Here is a 21,899-nt window from a genome sequence, read left to right on the forward strand (position 1 = left end):
TCTGATATTTCCAATTTCAAAATGTCCCGGAACCTTTCGTTGAAATCACTGTGAAGATTTTCCAAATATTGGCAGTAGACGGGCAAGAAAATGTATTATAATACCTATTGTTCTAATCCAAATCCAAGTTAGTTGTTCTATAAAAAAAAATCCCGAAAATAGGGCGTATTTTATAAAGTTTAGGTAAAAAAATTACTGATAAATTTGAAATAGTACTGCCATATTGCTTTTAAACGCTGCCATAGCCAACTAAGAATTGCCATAACAAAGCTTGAATGAATCAATCTTTTGAAAACTAAACATTTTCAGCATAGACAACCTTATACAAACTTACCTTTTATTTTTAATGGTAGATAGGATGAAATTATGAAATTTGGGGGTTTCCCTTTAAAAAAAAGATTCTTGAAAGTTTTCTTAATTTAGTAATTAATCCTACTTTTTGAACACCCTGTATTAAAATTTATCAAAATATTATAGAAAATCTATTAAAGTAGGTTCTTTTCGACAAGGTATTAAACCCAAATAAAAAAAACGATTTCCTTTCAGGAAAAATTGGTATTTTTCTTTCTTATTAGAGATAAAAATTTAAATATGTCAAAAACCATTAGACATAGGTATAGAACATTATATATGAAATTTTCCTAGAAACTTGAGTAGCAACACCTGCCCTGTATATGCAAAAATATAATAAAATAAAACTTCCGTTCAACCCAAATTACTTTTGTATTTAAGATAGATCCTGTATATTCTGAAATAAGGTATAGGCCACCGCGTACAGCAAGCATAGCAGGAATTTTGTTTTTTAAGTCCTTCTTGTTGTTGCTCTAGTACCATCCGTAGCAGCTAGTATAATATTCCTCAAGGGATTTCCTTTTTCATCACAAGACTTCTTCAGTGTTTTAAATACGGTTTCTCCTTTTATACCTGTCTCTAAACTTCCCGTAAATAAAAGACATTTTTTAACACCCCCCCTCCAGGTTTCAAAAGCCCAACAGGGGGCGTTATCGCCCACTATGAGAAACACGGTCTTATGTTCTATAATAGTAATGTCACTTATATGGAGCAGGTTAAGTACGAGACTTAGTACGCTACCTTGTTTTTTTTTTCAATTTTTGTATTAAATTCTCATGAAATATGGATATGGAGGTATCACATTTTTTGAGTATTAATTTTTCATATAATTACGATATTATAAGGCGATTTCCCTAATTTGAGAATCATTATCATTTGCTCTACTGTCCACATAATGAGGCATGATAAGATTGGTTTATAAATCGTATTCATTTAAGTAAGCCACATATACTAACGTACTTATGAGTGTTAAAGGCTGTATAATCTAAATTGGAGTAAAAAATAATTAGTAAAGGGTTTGTGTTTCAATTAAGTCATATTATGGCGTATGCGCAGAGCAAAAGGAAGCAATAGAATTGCAACTTATTAGAATTTTTTTTAAGAAAACCATCGCTAAAGTGATCTGATTTTATTCCTTTAAGAATTTATCACAATAAACTTCATAAAAAACAACAAATATAGAATAAATAGAATTAAACAAGAAACTAAAAAAACAATATTTTACAGTAATTTATTCCTAGGTTAAAAATTGTGATTATATATTGCATTATTGTGGTTTGTATGCCACGACCCTGTGATCGGTGTCCCCCCAGTTCCGGTGCACTTCCACGTTGCACTTGCTGCAGTAAAGGTCCCTGCTGCAATCGAGACACCGAAACTTTGCGTCGCTATTGCACAAAACGCACCACGGCAATTCGGGTGACGACCGTATCGCGTCTTCTTCTTCGCTTGTGTGCCTTTTCAGTGAACTACCCAACGGACATCGTTCGTCCAACGCGACTTCGTCCATAATCTGAAGAAACATAGATAGATGGCGCTTGAAGAAGGATACAAGGTTGTGTGTAGAGGCGACTACTCGTATTAGAAACCGTCTCATTCTGGAGAACGAAATTTGTTTTTTTTTTTTAATTTGGTAAATGGGCGCCATCAAAATACTTAAATGAAACTTGGCACATTGCCGTAATTGACCCTGACCTACAATTCAAAAATATTTTTGGCTTTTGCAATGTTGCCGGTTCTACCCGAAATCGGTGGCAACATTGAAATTTCAAATGGAGCGTGAGGTTTTTTATTGCACTTTCGAATTCGATATAAAAATTTAAACAACTTCCGCTACGCGTTCCTATATTTATTTGCTAGCTTGTTCGCAAGAAAAAAAAAGAAAATTTGTTTAAAACCCCGCCTCGATAATCGTAATATTCGATTCAACACTACAGGTGCGTAAGTATTCAAGCGTTAGATCATGCGCATTACATTATATCACATTAAAAAAAATATACCTATTTAGTTCTCCAGAACTTCTAATAGGTCATTCGATGTAAGGTATAGGTAAAGTGTCAGTTATTTGCAATGTGTCATAAATACCCAGTGTGAATAAAAATGAATGCAAATTTTATTTAAAATAAATTGAAATAGAGATCTGCCTTTCAGGTATGGTCTGTTCATAGATATAAGAAAATGACCAATTGCTTTTGAATGGGATTATCCAAGGGTGGTCATTAACATACAATGCAACAAGATTATTACCTAAAGTTTCGGAATTTAAATTCAGGTGAAATTGTGGTCCGTAATATAAAATCATAAATAATAAATAATAATAATCTTGTTGCATTGTATGTTAATGACCACCCTTGGATAATCCCATTCAAAAGCAATTGGTCACCTTCTTATATCTATGAACAGACCATACTTAATTTCTACAATTTTTACAAGAAATGCCATATGGTTTAGCAAAAAAAGGAGTATTTAAGCTAACTAGAAAGACTAATCTGTAATTGTGAATTTATAACTGACTAGAAAGACTATAATCTGTAATCAAATTTTATTTGATAGCAATGAGTAGTGAAATTTTCGTTTCTTAGTCTAATGTGTTATGGCCAAAACGGGAATCGATGGTGATTGGTGGATTGAGCTAAACGTAGGAAAGAAATCGTCTTGCAAATGAACTCTCCAAAAATAGGGATATAGAGGCCTTGTTCTATTATTCAAAATGGATACTTTCTTAGCAGTTATAAAAGTAAATCAAAATTACTAATTATTTTTGGGTTGCGTATAAACAATTATAGAAAATACATTTTTCAAAATCAGTAACTAGAATGGCACATTCTTTTTATTGGTACAAATGAGAGCTATCAATTAATAACGAGTTTTACAAATGGTCGAAACTCGCGATCCAGAATGAAGTTTTATGCAGAAAAACAGGCTAGCTTTTGGGCAACATACAATAAAAAAAAATAGATTTTCACAAAATAAATATTTTTTCAATACTTGCTTTTAGTTAGTTGAAAATTGACTTTCGACAGTTTAAAATACTTACCTTTTTAGTAATCCTATCCACTTCTTCTTCAGACCCACTAGAGTCGTGCAAATTGCTAACGTACGGGCCCTCGTTAGGCCTGATACCCCGCTCTCGTAAAGTCGCCAGTCTCGCTTCAATTTCCTCCTGAGGGTTGTGATTCAGCTCAATTTCTCGCTCACAGGCAAACATTTCGAGAAGAGAGTCTACTTTTTGCTGGTCTGTCCTTGAATCCATATTAACCTGAAATTAAAATCCATTTTTGATTCGAGTTTAAATTCATTTGAATATTTACCACTTTAGAAGGTGCTTGAACATACTTGTTTTCCCCTTTCAAATTGTCAAGTCTTTTTCGTATCTCAACGTCCGTCGGGGGAGGAACATTTTCTTCTTTTAATTTCTCTAATCGGTCGACGAGCTTTTGATCGGCAGGTGACAAACCCGTCCTCAATGAATATAGTTTGGGATCTTGCTTATAAACTATGATTGCAGGAACTGCAGGATTTTCTAAGTTTTCAAGCCGCCTAATAACGCAAAATAGATTTAAACTATTCCAATATTTGAAGAAAGAACATTACTTTAAAAATGTATCCGGAGGATTTGCAGGCTCATGCTGATCTACACTGGGGCCTGAAGCTAATTTGGAATAGCACAGTCTACACACGTTAAATTCTCCGGCTCCTTTCGATGAAATTTTACATTTTTGTTTTAAACATTTTCCGCAAAATGATAATCCACAGTTGGAACATCCCAGCTGAAAAAAAAAACATTGAATATCCTGAAATGTAAACAATGGTGTACTGACCTCTTTGTGAAAAAAATTAAATTTGGTATTACAGTGATTGCAGGACATCTCGCGATAATTGCAAGGAACGATTTAGTAAATCGGTTAGATCATTTAAAACCACCGAACAAGTTGTCCCAAAAATATACTCAATACAAAATTACTCAATGAATGATCTCATAAGAATGAATGCGCAGGTAATAAAGCTTTCAAACAAGTTGTACGCATATAGAGCTGGGCCGATCGATAGAATTCTGTTATTTATCGGTATCGAACAATTACAAGTCTTGAAAACAAAGAATGAAATTGGTATCGTATATTGACAAATGATATAATAGGCCGGAAAGATTTTTATTGGATTGTAAAATCGTAATCCACATACGAGAATATGGCTACTACCAAAGAATATAAGATAGACAGGTAGGTCGCGTATTCTGTTACGAATGCCATCTATTATTTGTGTCCAAGTACTAAAGTAAATTTTTTAAATTAATTAAGAAAGCATGGTTCGGTGTAAGAAAACCAGAAAAAGATATAGACCACTCTTTTTGTATGGCCAAAGAAAGAATAAATGTAAGTAATATATGCATTAAATTTATAGCGTCCCAAAAGTAAATTATTGATTGTCGATCAGCTTTGTTTACTATACTAGTAAATATTTATATCCCGTAAATTTGGTTTTGTTAAATGTTTTTTAATTAAATTTGATGATATAATATAAAAAATTTTGTTAAATAAAATTAGTGTTTTCAATTGATTTATAAATTTAATTGTATAGACGCCAACAATGGGATGACTTTGCTCAGTATAAAGAGTCTTCAAACAGACTACGAATTTGTTCCGATCATTTTGAAAGACGTTCTATCAAGAAAAATACACCACCAAAACGACTATTAGTACCAAATGCTGTTCCCACTTTACTTACGCCTGATAATAATTTGAAGATGCTCAAGAATATACCAAAACCTCCGTTGACAAGTTCAACTGCGAAAAATTCATTGGTACTGACTTTAAAATGCTTTAAAAATAATTCAAAGAAAAACTTAGATAATTTTTGTAGTAGTAAAAAAAATTGCTAATATCCATAATATTGTTATTACAGATGAACGCTCACATATTAAAAAAGGCATTACTTTAGAAGTAGCCAAGGCTACTGATAATGAATCAGCTTTAATTAATATTGTAATAAATAGCTTATATACGTTAAAGCATATTTTCGTATCTACATTTCTTTTAGTAAAATATATTTTTTCATATTACTAAGTGCAATGATAGATTTTTAGCTGTTTCAGCAGTGATTAGTAAAAGAATAAGTTTTTTGAAAAATTTTATTATTATAACTAATAGGTGTCTTTTAAGAAAACTTTTATTATTATGAGAGAACTTTATTTACACCAAGTTTTATATGATGTTTTTAAATACAATAAAATACAATAAATTGTATGATTTACTTAAAAAAGCGTGCCTTTAGCTGAATTTTACAATATAATTATTCTTATATTAATAGTTTCATTATTTTAAGATTAATTTAATAATTTTTTTTTCACATTTTGCTTTTCCAACTTTAAATTGAATTGAGCCGTACGTCCCGATAACAGAATAAAATGTTATGGTTAAATCTAATAAATATAGCAGCTCGGCAACATTGGCAATCACCATTAAATTTCCCGTTCTCCTGTTTATAAAAACTGCATGGTAGGATGTCGGTAATGGGCGAATGATTATTGTAATCGTGCCCAACGATTTTTAATTTTTTAAGAAGACTATGTTGGTGCGTAGCTCCTAGCTCTGTAATGAAATAAATAATTCGGAAAAGGCAGCATTGAAGTAATTAGTATGAAATTAAAAAAGGCAGTTGTTATTTTTGGATCACTGCTTATTTTAGTAATTATATTTACAATATATTCCGCGAAAGATTTAACACTTTCCATAAAGAAGTCTTCAATTAGTCAAGATTATAAAGATGTAAGTAGTATTGGTAGCAATTACTAAAATCTTGTGAAACACTGGGAATTTTTATCTCTAGAACCAGTGGCTTCATTTCGAAGACAGAATAAAGCAGCTAGAAAATGACTTAAGCTTACACCATAATGCAGTTAATGAAATTAAAGTAGCAATGAGAAATATGATGCAGCCAAGTTCTAGCACGCATGTTCAAATCAAAGGGTCCATCAGTAAATTGGAGTCTGATTTGAATATTGCTGAAATGTTATACAGCTCAACCTGTCCCTTTCATATTAACTTTACACCCAGAACCAACATTCAGATGTTGGATGTGTATAAATCAATACCATTTGACAATATTGATGGTGGTGTTTGGAAACAAGGATGGAGAATTGAAATAGATGAAAAAGAATGGAATAGAAAGAATAAGCTCAAAGTATTTGTGGTTCCTCATTCACACAATGATGTCGGTTGGGTTAAAACTGTTGACGAGTATTTCATTACACAAACCAAACACATATTGGATAACATGTTGCAAAAACTACCTAAAGATAGACGTCGGACATTTATATGGGCCGAAATTTCATATTTCTCTATGTGGTGGGAGGAATTAGATCAGGATCAAAAAGAGGTCGTAAAGAGGTAGAATGACGTGTTTAACTCTTCTCAAATTAAGTTTCAGGATAGCTCTTTCACCTACCATAACTTATTTGAATGTTAACCCCATATCGGGTGTGCTACTGAGAATTTTGTTGATCTGTTAAATAGCAAAAATTTGAAAGTTTGGAATTAAACTAATGTCAGGGACATAATGGGTTCTATTGAAATTTTTAAATGGAACACCCTATATATTATTAGTTTTTTGGATTCCATTTCCGGTATATCCAGGTGTGACACTTTTAAAAAAATATTTTAACCATATTGCCCGTAAATTTAATTCCAAAGTTTCAAATTTTTCCTACTAACAATTTTCCCATAACAGATGGACGAAGTTCACCCTGGGATACACTATATTATTATTTGTTATTCGGCTTCTGGGTGTATAGACGCAGTTTGTGCTTATTTATGAATAATAACAGGAGGGCATTTCCAAATGTGGCAGTGCTCACTGGTTGGTACTAATTGAACTTTGCAGATTGCTGTATAATAATCAGCTGGAAATTGTAACAGGGGGATGGGTTATGAATGACGAGGCCAACTCCCATTGGATATCCACAATACATCAGCTCGCAGAGGGACATGATTGGCTGAAAAAGAATTTAAATTATACCCCTGTTAGCAGTTGGTCGATAGATCCCTTTGGCATGAGTCTAACTCAACCTGCGTTGCTCAAAAAAAGCGGCTTTCAGAATATGTTAATTCAAAGGGTTCACTATTCAGTGAAAAAAGAACTGGCCAGTAGGCAGCAATTGGAGTTTAAGTGGAGGCAGTTATGGGGTATCTGCTTTTTTTTTTTCTCCACTTCATCCCAACTAATGGTTGGTTACTTAAAACATTACTCTTGCAGATGGGACAGGTGAGAGTGACCTGTTTACGCATTTGATGCCTTTTTATTCCTACGATATTCCTCACACGTGCGGACCTGATCCGAAAATATGTTGCCAGTTTGATTTTAAAAGGTTGCCAAACCATGGGCTGCATTGCCCTTGGAATGTTCCACCGCAGGTCATTACAGAGAAAAACATTGAATACAGGTAATATTTTAGGTTTGTGCGTAATTTCATCAATGTATAAATATCTCTTATGTTTATTTCTATTAGAATTATGATTAGTTGGGTATTTTGTGAACGCTATAGGTAGAATGTGGACGCTATATGTATAATGCACTGCCTGGTCCTCCGAAAACAGATAAAAAACATAGTCAATTATTAAGTATCTAATGCTATGTGACTAGGCAGTAGTATTGTCTTGAAAGCCTTTGCGTTCTAACTTGGTTGCGTCTGTTAAGATCGAGACCCAATGATCGGAAGCCTTGTTTGTGTGGTGAGGGACATTTGTGAAGGGTTCGCAAACGTTTTTGTGCTTGTGTATACGTTGAAATGCTTTTAGGGCTGAATTGTTGTTAGATCAGTATAGAAAAAAATCGAAACTTTTTAAAACCAACGTTTTGTTGGTACCGCTCGGAGATGATTTCCGATACGACCATCCGACCGAGTGGGATGTGCAGTTTGAAAATTATCAAAAACTATTCGATTATATGAACGCCAACCTAAATCTTAATGTGCAGGTACAGTTCACCATGAGTTTGCGCGCACATAGTTTTGTTTTATCCTTGTTTCGTTTTTGCTGTTCATCTTGCATTGTCTTTTGTCTATTTAAAATAGATTTTTTTTGGCCGTATATAAAGTCGTGAAATTTATGTTTAAAAAACATTTTGGGGGTAGAAATCCAATGCTAAACATCGTAGAGTTAATGTTAGGCCCACTAAAATAAACCCTAATGAAGGAGTAAAATCAAAGTTTACAGAATAATAATAATAATAATGATAATGGCCTTTATTGAAAATTTTACAACAAATGCAATATACTAACAGGCGACCAAAAATTACATTAAATATACATAACATTAATAAGAACAACAAAAACTTTTTGCAAAACTTCTGGATTCCTCCTGCGTCTGTTTTTGCTGAGTCGAACTTGCTGACGTTTCGCCAATCTTCCTGTTGGCGTCTTCAGCACCATTGGTTCTCCAACATATTCTCTAGCAAAATATCTAGCTTCCTTATTAAAACCCCTTACAAGGAAAACTGACAGTTTCGTACTTAATCCCTTTCACTTCATTGAACAATTAAAAAGCATTACATTAGATACACAAGATATTCTAGTTAGTTTCGACGTAGAACGCCTCTTTACCAAAGTTCCTATTCCCGAAACTCTCGACATCATTTCAGATATTTTAAAGTCCGAGAAACTGGAACTAAACCTTCTCACCTTAATTGAAAAATGCTTGTCGGGAACATATTTTTCTTATAATGGTCAAACTCTTGAACAAAAGTCGGGAACAGCTATGGCTTCTTCACTATCACCAGTCATCGCGAATATATTTCTGCCTTTGAGAAGAAAGCTCTCGACACCTTTTATCGAAAACCGAAATTATTCTTAGACATTTAAATTTTATACGTTTTACCATTGAGTTGGAAACTAATAATAATATTCCATTCTTAGATATTCTTATCAATAGAAAATTAGACTTAACTTTGGGTCATTGTGTTTACAGAAAACCTACGCAGACATACCGATACCTTAATGCACGGTCACTTCACCATCCGACCTAAAAATCATCGGTTTATTTACAGAGCCGTAAAACTATCTCAGCTCGAGTCACTGAACCCAGAATTAAAACACCTTACATCTGCTCTTCTCTCTAATAATTTCCACATTAAAGATATTAAGCGTTCAATCAAAAAATACACTTCACCACAACCTTCCAATAGCAATGAGGCCGAAAGCAATCCTACACTCTCCAGTGTGGTCCTTTCTTGTCTTGTCTATCTGTCACCAATATGGAAATCAGTCATCCGAGATGGTGTTGATGCCCCTCATTTAGCTCCGCCCCCCTCAAACAATATATAAGCACGTACAGAGTAACCAGTGTCAATCTCCCATACTTAGATATTCTTATCAATAGAAAATCAGACCTAACATTGGGTCATTCTGTTTGCAGACAACCGGTCCAAAAATTATTAGTTATGAACTCTCTCGTCTTAGTCTGAGTCACTGGACTCAGAATTAAACCATCTACTCTTCTCTCTAATAATTTCTACATTAGAGGTATTAAGTGTTCCATTACAAATTACACTTCATCAGCAACTTCACGCTTGCCACTGCTGTCCCTCCTTACATTCAAAACTTCACTGACCACATATCCAGAGTTCTTAAGAGATATAACATCAAAACCATATTTACCACTCGTTCAAAAGCCTTCGATTCTTGAACTGAGGTGGCTTTTACTTGATGAAAATCCATTTATCAAAATAAATAAGCACTAAAAGTTCGACAACACCGTGGCTTTATCAAATAAAGACACGGTGTTGTCGAAACAATTGTCATGTCAAAATATATAATTTCGTGAAACTCTTAACTTTTAGTTCTTATTTATTTTGAGTCTTCGATCCGTCAAAGACAGAAACACAAAAAACGAGTTTCAAGCAAATGCGACAAGAAATATATTGGAGAGACCTAGACTAAAAGAATATGAAAGAGCCTTAAAACTGCAACAAACAGATATAAAATTCTATTGTACCAACGAAAAATCCGAGAATCTACAGAAATCTATAAGTAAGCAATCAACCTTTACCTTTTATCAATACCTTTCACCAATATTGGAATCAGTGATCACAGACGATGTTTATGCCACTCTTTTAGCTCCGCCACCCTCAAACAATATATAACCAGGTACAGAGTAACATACGAGCCAGTTTCAGTCAAGCTCTGAAGAAGCCAACAGAATGATTGGCGAAACGTCAGCAAGTTCGACTCAGCAAAAACAGACGCAGGAGGAATTAAAAAGTTTTGTAAATAGCTTTACAGTATCTTGTGGAAGTTTCTTTGAAAAATTTATGACAGTAGCTAACAAAAAATTTCCTAACGTGATATACCGGAAGTGGATGTCAAATTTATTATTTTAAATGAAACCGAAATATGAGATTTCGTTTTTAAAAACAAATTCATTTCGCAAGAGATCTTGTCTTTGACGTACATTTATAATATTCTAAAAGCAGACAATGCATGAGAACGGAGAAAGCTAAGAACGCAAATCTAAGAATCGCCGTGAGAAAAAGCTCACGAGATGTAGAAATACAACGATAATTGCACGTTGTTAGTTGCCGTATAAAAAAATCAGTTGTTATACACACGAAGATTATTTGAATTTGATTATTTTGTATGAAGAGATGTCTCAAAGTTTTAATCAGAACACTGACACGCTTGCGATTCATGGTGTTCCATTTAAAAGAATAAAGTTATCCGGATGTGCCGCCATTTTGAAAATATTTTAGCGGGATTCCCCCACCAATCAAATGAGAACTATGGGGGTATTAAAAAGGGAAGATAGCGCTTCACCTGCAAAAATATGTATTTAAATCGGTGCGTAATTAGGTATTTTACAGACGGGAGTAGAAAAATGACATTTTTACAACTTTTTTGTTTGATACAAGTTGCAACTTCCAAAATGGAAACGTATGTACTTTTTTTCTATCTTTCCTCCGTTAACTTGTTAACTTAACTTAACTTAACTTGTTAACTTGTTATTGTCATATAAGTTCTTGGGGGACACCCTGTTTATTATTCTGTAAACTTTGATAAAAAGTTCAAAGTTACCAAGAGCATGTTTTTTGCAATGGTACTTCTTCCCTCCAATAAATGAAACTTTAACGGTCCAATTCATAGTGATTCCTTTAGGTGTTTTTGAAATATTTTGCGAATAAGGACACCATGCTCGTTTTTTAAAAACCTGCCTTAAGAGTCCTCAAACTTTTTTCCTGGTAAAATTTTACTTACGTTCGTTGAAATTAACCAAGATCAAGGAATGTCTATGAATGCGACCTTAGGTGTAAAAATGTGAACTTGTACATTTATAGCATTTTAGGCGCAATTCGGCACTTTGACGGACTATTTTACAGCGGTTAAAGAAGAGAAAGGCGAATCTGAGTTCCCGACCTTGTCAGGTGATTTTTTCACCTATTCTGATCGCGACGATCATTACTGGAGCGGCTATTACACATCCAGGCCATTCTATAAGCGCATGGACAGAATATTACTGGCATATTTGAGGTTTGTTCCATTTAAATAAATAATGAATAAGGGAGTGCTTCTCAAGATGGGAAAAAATCTTGGAATTATTTGATTTTGTAATCCTCTTTATGGCATTAAATATTGCCGTAGGGGTGCTGAAACAATCCACACATTAACTCATCATAGTAAAAAAACTGGTTCACACTGGATAGTAGGGAAAGATAACGGATTAGAGCATCTGCTCGCTTTTGCCAGACAAGCGTTAGCTATATTTCAGCACCACGATGGTATAGCGGGTACCTCAAAGGATCACGTGGTCGTCGATTATGGAAAAAGGTATGAGTACTTCTAGAACCATCGTTTGGCCCGATTAGATCCGCACATGTTTGTAGATTGTTATCTTCCATTCACAACTGTCAAAAAGTGATTCAGTTGTGCGTCAACATTTTGTTAGAGAGCGTTGGCACCGATGGACACTACGATCAGGAAGTCGCTTATTATAATTTCGAGGACGTGTGGCACAGTCATAACACTTTGCCTGAGCGTTTGCAAATCACTATCGGTTTACCAAATGTGTCGGCCAAAAAGATAGTTATTTACAATTCGTTGTCGTTTACGAGGCACGAAGTGCTTACATTTCACATCAACACGCCATTTATTGAGGTTAGAAGTGAACATAAGTTGTTCCTATAAACTTTTTTTTTCAATTTGAGACATTTGCAGGTTTATGATTTCCAAAATAAGAGAATCAAATGTCAGGTAGCTCCCATATTTGAGTATGGTTCAACAATGTCCCAAACCAAATACGAGCTGGCGTTTATTGCCAACATCCCAGCTTTTGGGGTGGTAAGCTACACCATAACCTCTGTTGGGGAAGACAACATACCAAAGTACTAAAGAGACCAAATCCACAAATTTAAGGATATCTTATTTTTAAATTTGGTTGTAGTGAAACTCAATTTGCATCGGTAAAAGTTTATAATCAGTATGGTGGAGTCATAACCCCAAAAGGCTTTAAGGTTGACCTTTCGCCTAGCGCTAGCGAGTTCACACTGCAGAACGCCCGGGTTACAGCGTCATTTAACAAATTGGGTCTCCTTAAGGCTTTAAAGTCGGGCACCACTACTGTACCTGTTCACTTAGACTTTGCAAAGTAAGTACAATGTCAGTCATAGCTACGGTATATCTAATGCACACTGTTCACGAAACATACATATGAATGGCATCAACTTATTACACATTTGTTACCCTTGTCGCCAATTCGCATCAGATATTAATTTATTTGATAACAAAACTCAAAAATCCTTTTCAAAATCGTTATGTGTAAGAATTTCATGAAAGTCAAATGGACTTTTGACATTTTGACGCCACATTTGACGGTTCATGAGTTTATAACTTTGGAACTCATGAAACTGATGCCTGGTCTGTCCCCTCCACTTGTAAAACAAATTCTATCATCAAAAGAACTTGAAGTTTTTCATTAGTCTGGACATTTTTTTGTCATTTATTAATATTCAGCAGTTTACTAACCAAAAATAATTTGTTAAAATGCGAAGGCTTAATAAAATTTTATTTAGAAAACATTACTGACTATAGAAAAGACGTATGCGCACAGATACTTTCCGACTGATACGAAATTTATTAACACCATCAGCTGCCTATGGCATCATTTGTTAGTATACACATATTGCAGAATTGAGGCTATAATTTATATTTATTTATTTTTTTAAATTTATATTATATTTATATTGTTACTTTTTCTTTGTAAATTGGCTCAGCCGTTGAATGAATAAATAAATAGTTTTATAACTGACACTTTAGTCACGAGTTTGTTTAGGCACGATCTGAGCGCAGCGGGGCAAGTCACATTTTTACAAAATCGCTATAAATGCATTAACTGAGTAAGATGATGAATGCTGAACACATGGAACTATTGGTGGAAAACATCCGATCGCTGCCAAACTCGTGACTAAAGTATCGTTTCTAAAACTTATAGTATATTACACCATAATTAGTTCTGTGAAAATTAATGTGAATTACTGAAATATATAGAATGTATGGGAGACCCGATATCTGCTAGTAAGTCAGGAGCCTAAATGGTGTCATTCAAAATTTTAAACAGCCTACAGATATCAAAAAAGTTTCTAAAGAAGACAACACTTTATATTTTTATATGTTACTTACAACAACTTACAATCTACTTGTCTTAGAAATTTATTCTGTACCCTTTCTAGCTTTTTTATGCACTGCAAAGTAGGGTTGCCATACAGTACTTTCATGCTTTAGAATGGAACGTACAAGTTTGAAAGTTCGATTAGTAATTATATCAGTATGGTTTGTAAAGATTAGCTCTCTGTGCAGCCATATGCCAAGATCCTTCACCAGGGTTTACCTTTCCAAGTACAATGAGTTTGTTGTATAGTTAAATAAAATGGGGTTCGTAGACCTGGTAAGTGAGTTAAAGTTAAATTATTTGCTTTGAACCAAGATCATAGTTTATTGAGATCATCCTGCAACAAAATACAATCGTCTATAGATTTAATTATGCCGAATAGTTTTAAATCGTCAGTAAATGCAAGAAACAAACTGCCTATCTGTCTATTATCAATAGAAAGGAAAGTTCTTGACTTATATAGCGAACAAAAACACAAAAGAGTTAAAAATTGTTCTTTGTTGGTTTATTTCTGGTGGACTTATGTAACCACTTGCTACTAGATATGGAGTAAGGCAAAGCTACAACACGGAAAGAAGCGGAGCATTCTTGTTTCTACCAGACGGTGACGCAGTACCATTAAAGGTGGAAAATACAATCGTTAACGTGATAGAAGGGCCGATAATGTCGTATGTGACGGTTCAGCTTCCCTACGTCCACCACAAGGCGGTGCTGTATTCTACTCCGGGTGGGTTTTTTTCTTTTACCATAAGAGTTTTTAAAGAAAGTGCGAAAACGTTTTTAGGGGCCGATAGTCTAGGAATCGAAATTCAAAATCTTGTTAAAATCGAAAACACAAACAATTTTGAACTGTGTATGCGATTATCAACAAACATTAATAGCACAGATGAATTTTACACCGACCTAAATGGTTATCAGGTAAACTTTATTAAGGGATGCCAAGACGAGTGGTTTAATTACTTATTCAGTACAGTGGGAAATAAAAAGTTACTTTTAGATGTTGAAAAGAAAGAGGTTTAAAAAATTGCCGCTACAGGCAAACTACTACCCCATACCAACGAAGGCCTATATTGAGGATAAGAAAACTCGTCTAACGATCGTGACAGGCAGCCCTTTGGGTGGTAGTTCTCTATCCGAAGGACAGTTGGAGATTATGTTAGATAGGAGGCTGAATCAGGACGACAATTTGGGATTGGGGCAGGGCGTTTTGGATAACCATCCGACTAAACACATGTTCCGGATACTCTTGGAGAGAAAAACGCATTCGTGTCAGGTATAATAATGTAGGGAAATCATTTGAAAAATATAACAAAATCTGACTTGCTCCAGGCGTCAACAGACGACCATCCTGCAGGATTTCCAACATTATCGGCACACGTTTCCTCGGAAACTCTGTTGAATCCTCTACTCAAGCTGTTGAAGGTCCAAGACAAAGAAGACAACAGAGTAAACGTTTACGCACCCGAGTATCATCTTGGGGTAGATATTTCAATTCCCATCATAAGAACTGGCGTGTTTATTAAAGGGAATTATCATACGGGATTAGTTTTACACCGGCAATTTGTAGATACGTGTTTCACGGATAAGGTGCTAGCACAGCAGTTTCCGCTTAGTAATGGAAGGGTGAGTTCCAGCCATTTGCATATGAATTAAATAATATTTTTTTCCTAACCTTTTCCAGTTTATTTTTGACCTTTCGGTTCCATCCTTAAATTGTATTTCCTATCTTCCAACATAATTCGCAAGTGTCGTTCTATTTATATGTTTGTGTGTTTCTTTCCAGGTGAACTTAAAATCACTTTTCCCGAACCAGAAAGTGTTAAGTAAATCATTACTATCATTTTTAGCTGTTGAGAAACAATTAGATATTAGCGAAGATATTGTGATATGTCCAATGGACATGCAAGCGTTCCTTATTTAAGTGATTATGATCGATTGAAATTAAAATGATATTAAATAGGTTTTAGCTATTACACAAGTGTTTTTGCTAATTTTTATCAGTTAGTGTTTGGAAAGAAAACCATCACCAAAATGATTTGATTTTATTCCTTTAGCACTTAAAAAAAAATAAACAATATTTTACAGCAATTTATGCCTAGATTTAAAAACTTTGTAATCGGCGTACCCGCAGATCCAGTTCACTTCCACGTTGCACGGCACTGCAATAAATAATTCGTGAAATGAAGGCGTTGCTCCTTGTGTGCCTTTACAGTGACCTACCCAATAGTAAACAGTAAAGGACGAAAAAACAACTCAAAAAATGAAAAATTAAAGTGAATATTCAAATCTTGATATTTTAAACTTGTTTTGCATTGGAAATGAACAACTTATGATTAACGAGTAAGCATACTAAAATTAGTAAGTAACATGCTGAAAATGTACGCCATTTGCATTAAGACATACATCTAGGTAGTAAAACATAAGCAAGCTAAGTAAATAATTTATGATGGAAATGTTTTTTACTTGGATTTCTAAAACGCGGTTCAGTCTTTATTCACTGGAGTGTAAAAAACAGTGACAGTAACAGTAATATCAAATATTGAATATTTTTTAGAAATTTAGGCGTTTGGGACGCTCAGTATGATTTACCATCAAAATCAACAAAAAAAATATGAAGCTTCAATAAATTGGTGTTTTTATGCAAATACTAATAAAATTATTATTTTTCTTAAGTAAGGGAAAGAGATAGTGGATTTAACCCTAAACTTATTTGTGACAACTCTTTCTAAGTTAGGGTAAGTTTTAATGTTTTTTATGCTTATGTATTCTACAGAAGTCCATCGTTTTTAGATTTTTTGAGAAAGACCGAGTTTACGGTCGACACGTCAATATATTTTATTTATTTCTTGCTGATATGGACCTAATACCCAAAAAAAACAAATTTACTTTAAAATATGTATATACAGATCGGCCCAAGAAAATAAAGTAGGACTGGTTCTTGGGATTTGGTCCGTTACTTATTAATAGGCTTTATTTCGAATTGACAAATTTATTGGTTGACGTTTCGGTCATTCCGACCTTCATCAGAACATTCTGGCCATCTTAAGCGAAAATGATTTGTTCTTCGGTTAAAACATATACGGACCGGTACACAAACGAATATTTGACGAACAACAGTTTATAAATGTCATTTTTAATCTGTTAAAAATGTCCTTCCTTATCTAAGGTAGATTTCGTTAAAACTAATTTTGATATAGGTTGATTTGGAATATTTTTCAAAGAAATTTCCACAGGCTAATGTAATACTTTTATAAAACTTCTGGATTTCTCCAGCGTCGGTTTTTGCTAAGTCGAAGTTGCTGACGTTTTGCCAATTATTCTGTTGGCTTCTTTAGAGCTTGACTGAAACTGGCTTTGTACCTGCTTATATATTGTTGGCTAATGAGGACAGAAAGGACCGAGGAAGTTATTAAAAACGCAAAAGACAGAAAATTATTAAAAACGCAAAATAAAGAGGAAATTATTAAAAACACAAAATAAAGAGGAAATTATTAAAAATGCAAGACAGAGGAAATTATTAAAAACACAAAAGACAGAGGAAATTATTAACAACGCAAAAGACAGAGGAAATTATTAAAAACGCAAAATAAAGAGGAAATTATTAAAAACGCAAAATAAAGAGGAAATTTTTAAAAACGCAAAAGACAGAGGAAATTATTAAAGACGCAAAATAAAGAGGAAATGATTAAAGATGCAAAATAAAGAGGAAATTATTAAAAACGCAAAATAAAGACGAAATTATTATAAACGCAAAATAAAGAGGAAATTATTAAAAACGCAAAGGACAGAGGAAATTATTAAAAACGCAAAAGACAGAGGAAATTATTAAAACGGCAAAAGACAGAGGAAATTATTAACAACGCAAAAGACAGAGGAAATTATTAAAAACACAAAATAAAGAGGCAATTATCACAAATGCAAAGGACAGAGGAAATAATTAAAAACGCAAAAGACAGAGGAAATTATTAAAAACTCAAAATAAAGAGGAAATTTTGATATTTGGTCAGTGATGTTTCGAATATATAACAGTGGTAAGTGTGGGGTTGCTTTATTAGTCATTGTCTTTGGAAGCTTTTGTTGAAGTGTATTTTGTGATGGAACGCTTAATAACTCTAATGTGAAATTTATTAGACAGGTTAAGATAGTTTTACGACTTTGTAAACAAGAGAGTTGATACCCGATGATTTTTGGTTCGGGTAGTTGTGTGACAATGCGTGTGTGTATAGGTTTTCTGTAAACACTATGGACAAGTCTTAGGCCTGATTTCCTATTGATAAGAATGCCCAAGAATGGAAGATTACTATTACGGTCTAATCAATGGTAAAACGTATGTTAGTGTTTATAGAGTTTAAATGACTAAGAAAAGAAAAAGAAAATCTCAAAGGCTTAAATAAATATGTTTCCGATGACTATTGATAATGGAGAACCCATAGCTGCTCCCGAAGTTTGTTCTTTAAATTTGACCGTTGCAATAAAAATATATTCCAGACAAGCCTTTTTCAATTAAGATTGAGGATTTTAATATATCTGAAGTAATGTTGAGAATTCCAGGAATAGGGATTTCAGTGCGTGATGAGTGATAAGATTTACACTAACCAATTTCTATAATTTCCGTTCAACTTCCTATTTCTATTCTATCTGCAGTGCGTCTTTTTTAGCCAGGGCGCTGCATTCAGACCTTTCTATGCATTATGCCGGCACGCACTCAATCCTTGCCTGTACTGTGAACGAAGTATGATACCTCTTTCACTTCCACTTTGGATAGTTCTTTAGGCTCAATGTATTGAGCTCCTAGCACTCTTAATCGGCAGTGTCCTGTTAGGAGACTGAGAGCCCACTTTTGATCCTGGCGCATAGAGAGGCAATTAGAATCTTCAACAGCCTCAGTCGGTAAAATCCACTAGTGCAGAGCCAACTGTCTCCCGCGTCATTTATTCAGCTCGCTCTTCAGTACGCTGTAAGGGTACCCAGACCAGACTTCAGAATTACATTCCGCCAGTCTTGTCATTGTTTTTCGACAATCAAGTAGCAATCCCGATCACCTTAGATAGATCTCTGCCTGAAATTTACTGGGATCGATCACCAATGGCGCAGATGTCTGTGCTCTAGGAGAGCTGTCATATACACCAGCTCCTGTTCCAGTGTCCGTATACCACACTAGTACATGAGACACAAGAACAGAGCACGGAGGCAGTCGTCCTTTGTAGGGGTCCTCGCTCTGTATGGTGTATGTAAGCAAAAGGTAGTCTTGTCCCTTTTCATCGCGAGAGTTACTTGATCCCCGCTTTAGATAGATAGTAGTTGTCGGTGCCCTCTGTCCCCGGCTTCCAGCTTTTCAGAATCTGCAGGCTTCAAATCCCACTCTAAGGTATGAGCGCTTGGGTCCCAATCATTCGCTAGTTTGCTCAACCCTTTGCACGAGCTCCTTCATGAGACCTACACCCATAACCGTAAGTCCCCCAGAAGATCGTTTACTAGAAGCGATCAGAGGAGAAGAGAAAGAATGCAAGGCAGGTAGTGCCTTTATCGGAGAGTGCCTTTGTAACCCTTGATATGAGTTGATGAAGAGGGCAGACTGATGAGCCAGAAGTTCTTCTACAATTCATGTTCGCCTCTAGTACAGTGCTATGTATCTCAGGGCGAAGGACGAACGGGTAATTTGGTACACCGGTCCCATTATGGGGAAGTGCCAGGAAGAGACCGTCAGGTCCCGCTGATTTAAATGACTCAAACGTATGCCCCAGGCTTCATTCGTTTATCCATCACCATTGCTCAGCAGAGCCGAGAAAACCTCACTCTTGCTCAGACTACAGATTGCTGAAAGATTTTATGTCACAACAGAATTTTCTCCAGCACGTCTTTTTCCTCTTTTTAATGATTATTTGGGATTCGCTATAAAGTTTCCACTCGCTCGGTTGCTTCGTGCTCCTTGGCAGTTCAGAGTTCCATGGTGTCTATGTCAGTTAACTTCTAAAACGAAGGGACCATAGTATGACCCTCTTCCTTTATCTTGAACTCTACGTTTCTGTGGTACGACAGTAGTTTCCAATCAGTAATTACATTTGCATATTTAAAAAATTGATGTTATTCCAGACGTCAGACCATTATCCAAATAATTATATTAATAAAAAACCAATATTTTAATAACAAATATATTTAACAAACTTTTATATTACATCGAAGTATGTTATACTTCTTTTTAAAACCATACTAGATTATACCTATTTCTAAAAGGGGTTTATTGAGCACTAATCTGTCAAACCCTAATCTTGTAAGATCTATCGTTTGAAAACCGCCGTCTAGGATCAGTTCCGCAATAGCGCGGCCTGCAGCCGGTGCTTGTTGAATTCCATGACCACTAAATCCTGTCGCTATATAAATATTGGTAAAATATGGATGAGGTCCTATAATACCATTCTCATCAAAAGTATTGTACTCATAAAAACCGCTCCAAGCACTGGTAACTTTAACTGCATTAAACGCAGGCACACGATTAGCCAGAATAGGCCACACCTTTTCATTAAAGTACTCATAATTTACATCTAAATTGTTAGTTTCTGGTTCTTCGTGAGGCTCTGGGGACATGCCACCTATAAAACAAGGCCCCAAACCGTCCCGCCGAAAGTATGCTCCAGTGTGGTCAATTGTCATGGGAGTGTTAATACCTGGAGGATTGCTTTGGCAATTAAACGAATAAACAAATCTTTTTCTTCTTTCTACTGGTAACGGATATGTTAGGAGTCCATTTCCTTTTCCTATCCTGAGTAATTCTGCTATCTGACCTGACTCTGCACCAGCAGCAATAACACAAAGTGCGTACCTGATACTCTTTTGTGTACCATCAGGAAACTTCACAACCACTTCAACTGGAGACCTGTGTACAGCCTCGTTTACCCCTTCTATTACTATATCCCGCCTTTCCTCATGAACAAAGTCTACAGCTTCACCATGAATATACTGGGTACCCAAATTGACTGCTCCATTTTTAAGCAAGTGGAGCATTGACCAGGGATCAAACCATCCTTCCTTTTCCACCCCTAAACATCCTAGTTCTACATCTGTCACATTCATCCAAGGAAATCGCTCTTTGATCATGTCTCTATTCAATAAAATGTTCATTGCACCAAGCTCGTTTTGTAATTTACTATTGTTCACTAACTGCTCTGCACCATTTTCACTGGCCAGAACCAGATAACCATGAGGAGTAAAATTAACTTCAGCATTTGGCCCAAATCTTTTCTTAAGGGTTCTAATAAATTCCGCACCATATAGGGACATTTGAATATTTTCAGGCAATGAAAACTGCTGTCGCAAGCCGCCAACAGAAAGTGCTGTTGAAGATTTACAAAAAGTTGGATCTTTCTCTATGACAACTATATTAAGCGCAGTTTCATTAGTTTTCTCTTTTAACCAATACGCTATAGAACTGCCTATAGCTCCGCCGCCAATAATAGCGATATCCACGTCAGTAGGACATAGATCCTGAGGTAAAATTGAAAATTTAGGTGAGGATTCTTTAGGTCTTTTTCTCTTCAAAGTTCCTAAGATACGAAACGTTCGTAGTATAGGATTTTCAGTTTCTTTAAATACACTAGCACTAGTATGAAGTAACTGAATTTTACAAAGCTTTTGTTTGGAACACGTATTGACTATGTTTCTGCAAAGCATTTTTTTGCCACAAAACTCAAAAAACTACTAAACGAAAAAGTAAAATATTTTCGTTTGCATAATGTCCCCACTATGTTATCAAAAAATATGTTTACGTATTCTTTAAAGGTTATCTGTAAAATTAAATAATTTAACCCTAATAAATAATTTCATTTAAAAAATGAATGTCTAACAATAGGTTATGTAGTCATCCACAGTTTACCCTGGACATCCTCGCATGTCTTTTATACT

The 21,899-nt window shown here is 34.9% G+C and overlaps 3 protein-coding genes across 5 annotated transcripts; 1 reads left to right on the top strand and 2 right to left on the bottom strand.

Annotated features, from left to right (window-relative positions):
• Positions 1-1,480: 1,480 nt before the first annotated feature.
• Positions 1,481-4,324, bottom strand: LOC132703097 (abscission/NoCut checkpoint regulator). 2 transcript variants are annotated; one of them, XM_060672172.1, is made up of 5 exons: positions 4,173-4,324; positions 3,946-4,121; positions 3,666-3,891; positions 3,389-3,610; positions 1,481-1,864 (listed from the first exon to the last, which is right to left on the bottom strand). In XM_060672172.1, exons 1-5 carry the CDS (start codon positions 4,218-4,220, stop codon positions 1,619-1,621), a joined length of 918 nt encoding a protein of 305 aa, XP_060528155.1. In that variant the 5' UTR covers positions 4,221-4,324; the 3' UTR covers positions 1,481-1,618. The 2 variants fall into 2 exon arrangements, with proteins under 2 accessions (XP_060528155.1, XP_060528148.1); XM_060672165.1 differs by having other exon boundaries at positions 3,663-3,891.
• Positions 4,325-5,924: 1,600 nt separating this feature from the next.
• Positions 5,925-15,976, top strand: LOC132708115 (alpha-mannosidase 2-like). 2 transcript variants are annotated; one of them, XM_060680241.1, is made up of 15 exons: positions 5,925-6,116; positions 6,178-6,737; positions 7,231-7,532; positions 7,603-7,789; positions 8,145-8,322; positions 11,682-11,866; positions 11,978-12,163; positions 12,220-12,490; positions 12,551-12,717; positions 12,777-12,980; positions 14,543-14,727; positions 14,785-14,918; positions 14,998-15,273; positions 15,330-15,623; positions 15,784-15,976. In XM_060680241.1, the coding sequence occupies exons 1-15, from the start codon at positions 5,988-5,990 to the stop codon at positions 15,919-15,921; spliced, it is 3,396 nt and encodes a 1,131-aa protein (XP_060536224.1). In that variant the 5' UTR covers positions 5,925-5,987; the 3' UTR covers positions 15,922-15,976. The 2 variants fall into 2 exon arrangements, with proteins under 2 accessions (XP_060536224.1, XP_060536225.1); XM_060680242.1 differs by lacking the exons at positions 5,925-6,116; positions 6,178-6,737 and adding an exon at positions 6,744-7,206 and having other exon boundaries at positions 7,266-7,532.
• Positions 15,977-20,210: 4,234 nt separating this feature from the next.
• Positions 20,211-21,893, bottom strand: LOC132708117 (FAD-dependent oxidoreductase domain-containing protein 1-like). The gene has a single exon (XM_060680244.1). It carries the CDS (start codon positions 21,666-21,668, stop codon positions 20,211-20,213), a length of 1,458 nt encoding a protein of 485 aa, XP_060536227.1. The 5' UTR covers positions 21,669-21,893.
• Between the last annotated feature and the right edge of the window lie 6 nt (positions 21,894-21,899).

The sequence above is a fragment of the Cylas formicarius genome, unplaced genomic scaffold (genome assembly GCF_029955315.1).
Source record: "Cylas formicarius isolate icCylForm1 unplaced genomic scaffold, icCylForm1.1 PGA_scaffold_10__41_contigs__length_53128322, whole genome shotgun sequence".
NCBI lineage: Eukaryota > Metazoa > Arthropoda > Insecta > Coleoptera > Brentidae > Cylas > Cylas formicarius.

Coding starts and splice junctions, on each gene's coding strand:
- LOC132708115 (XM_060680241.1), top strand. CDS start 5,988: ATGAAATTAAAAAAGGCAGTTGTTATTTTTGGATCACTGCTTATTTTA. Junction 12,718..12,776: donor GGGGAAGACAACATACCAAA/GTACTAAAGAGA, acceptor ATTTGGTTGTAG/TGAAACTCAATTTGCATCGG. Junction 15,624..15,783: donor TTCCGCTTAGTAATGGAAGG/GTGAGTTCCAGC, acceptor GTTTCTTTCCAG/GTGAACTTAAAATCACTTTT.
- LOC132708117 (XM_060680244.1), bottom strand. CDS start 21,668: ATGCTTTGCAGAAACATAGTCAATACGTGTTCCAAACAAAAGCTTTGT.
- LOC132703097 (XM_060672165.1), bottom strand. CDS start 4,220: ATGTCCTGCAATCACTGTAATACCAAATTTAATTTTTTTCACAAAGAG. Junction 4,122..4,172: donor TTAATTTTTTTCACAAAGAG/GTCAGTACACCA, acceptor TTTTTTTTTCAG/CTGGGATGTTCCAACTGTGG. Junction 3,892..3,945: donor CCTCCGGATACATTTTTAAA/GTAATGTTCTTT, acceptor TTGCGTTATTAG/GCGGCTTGAAAACTTAGAAA.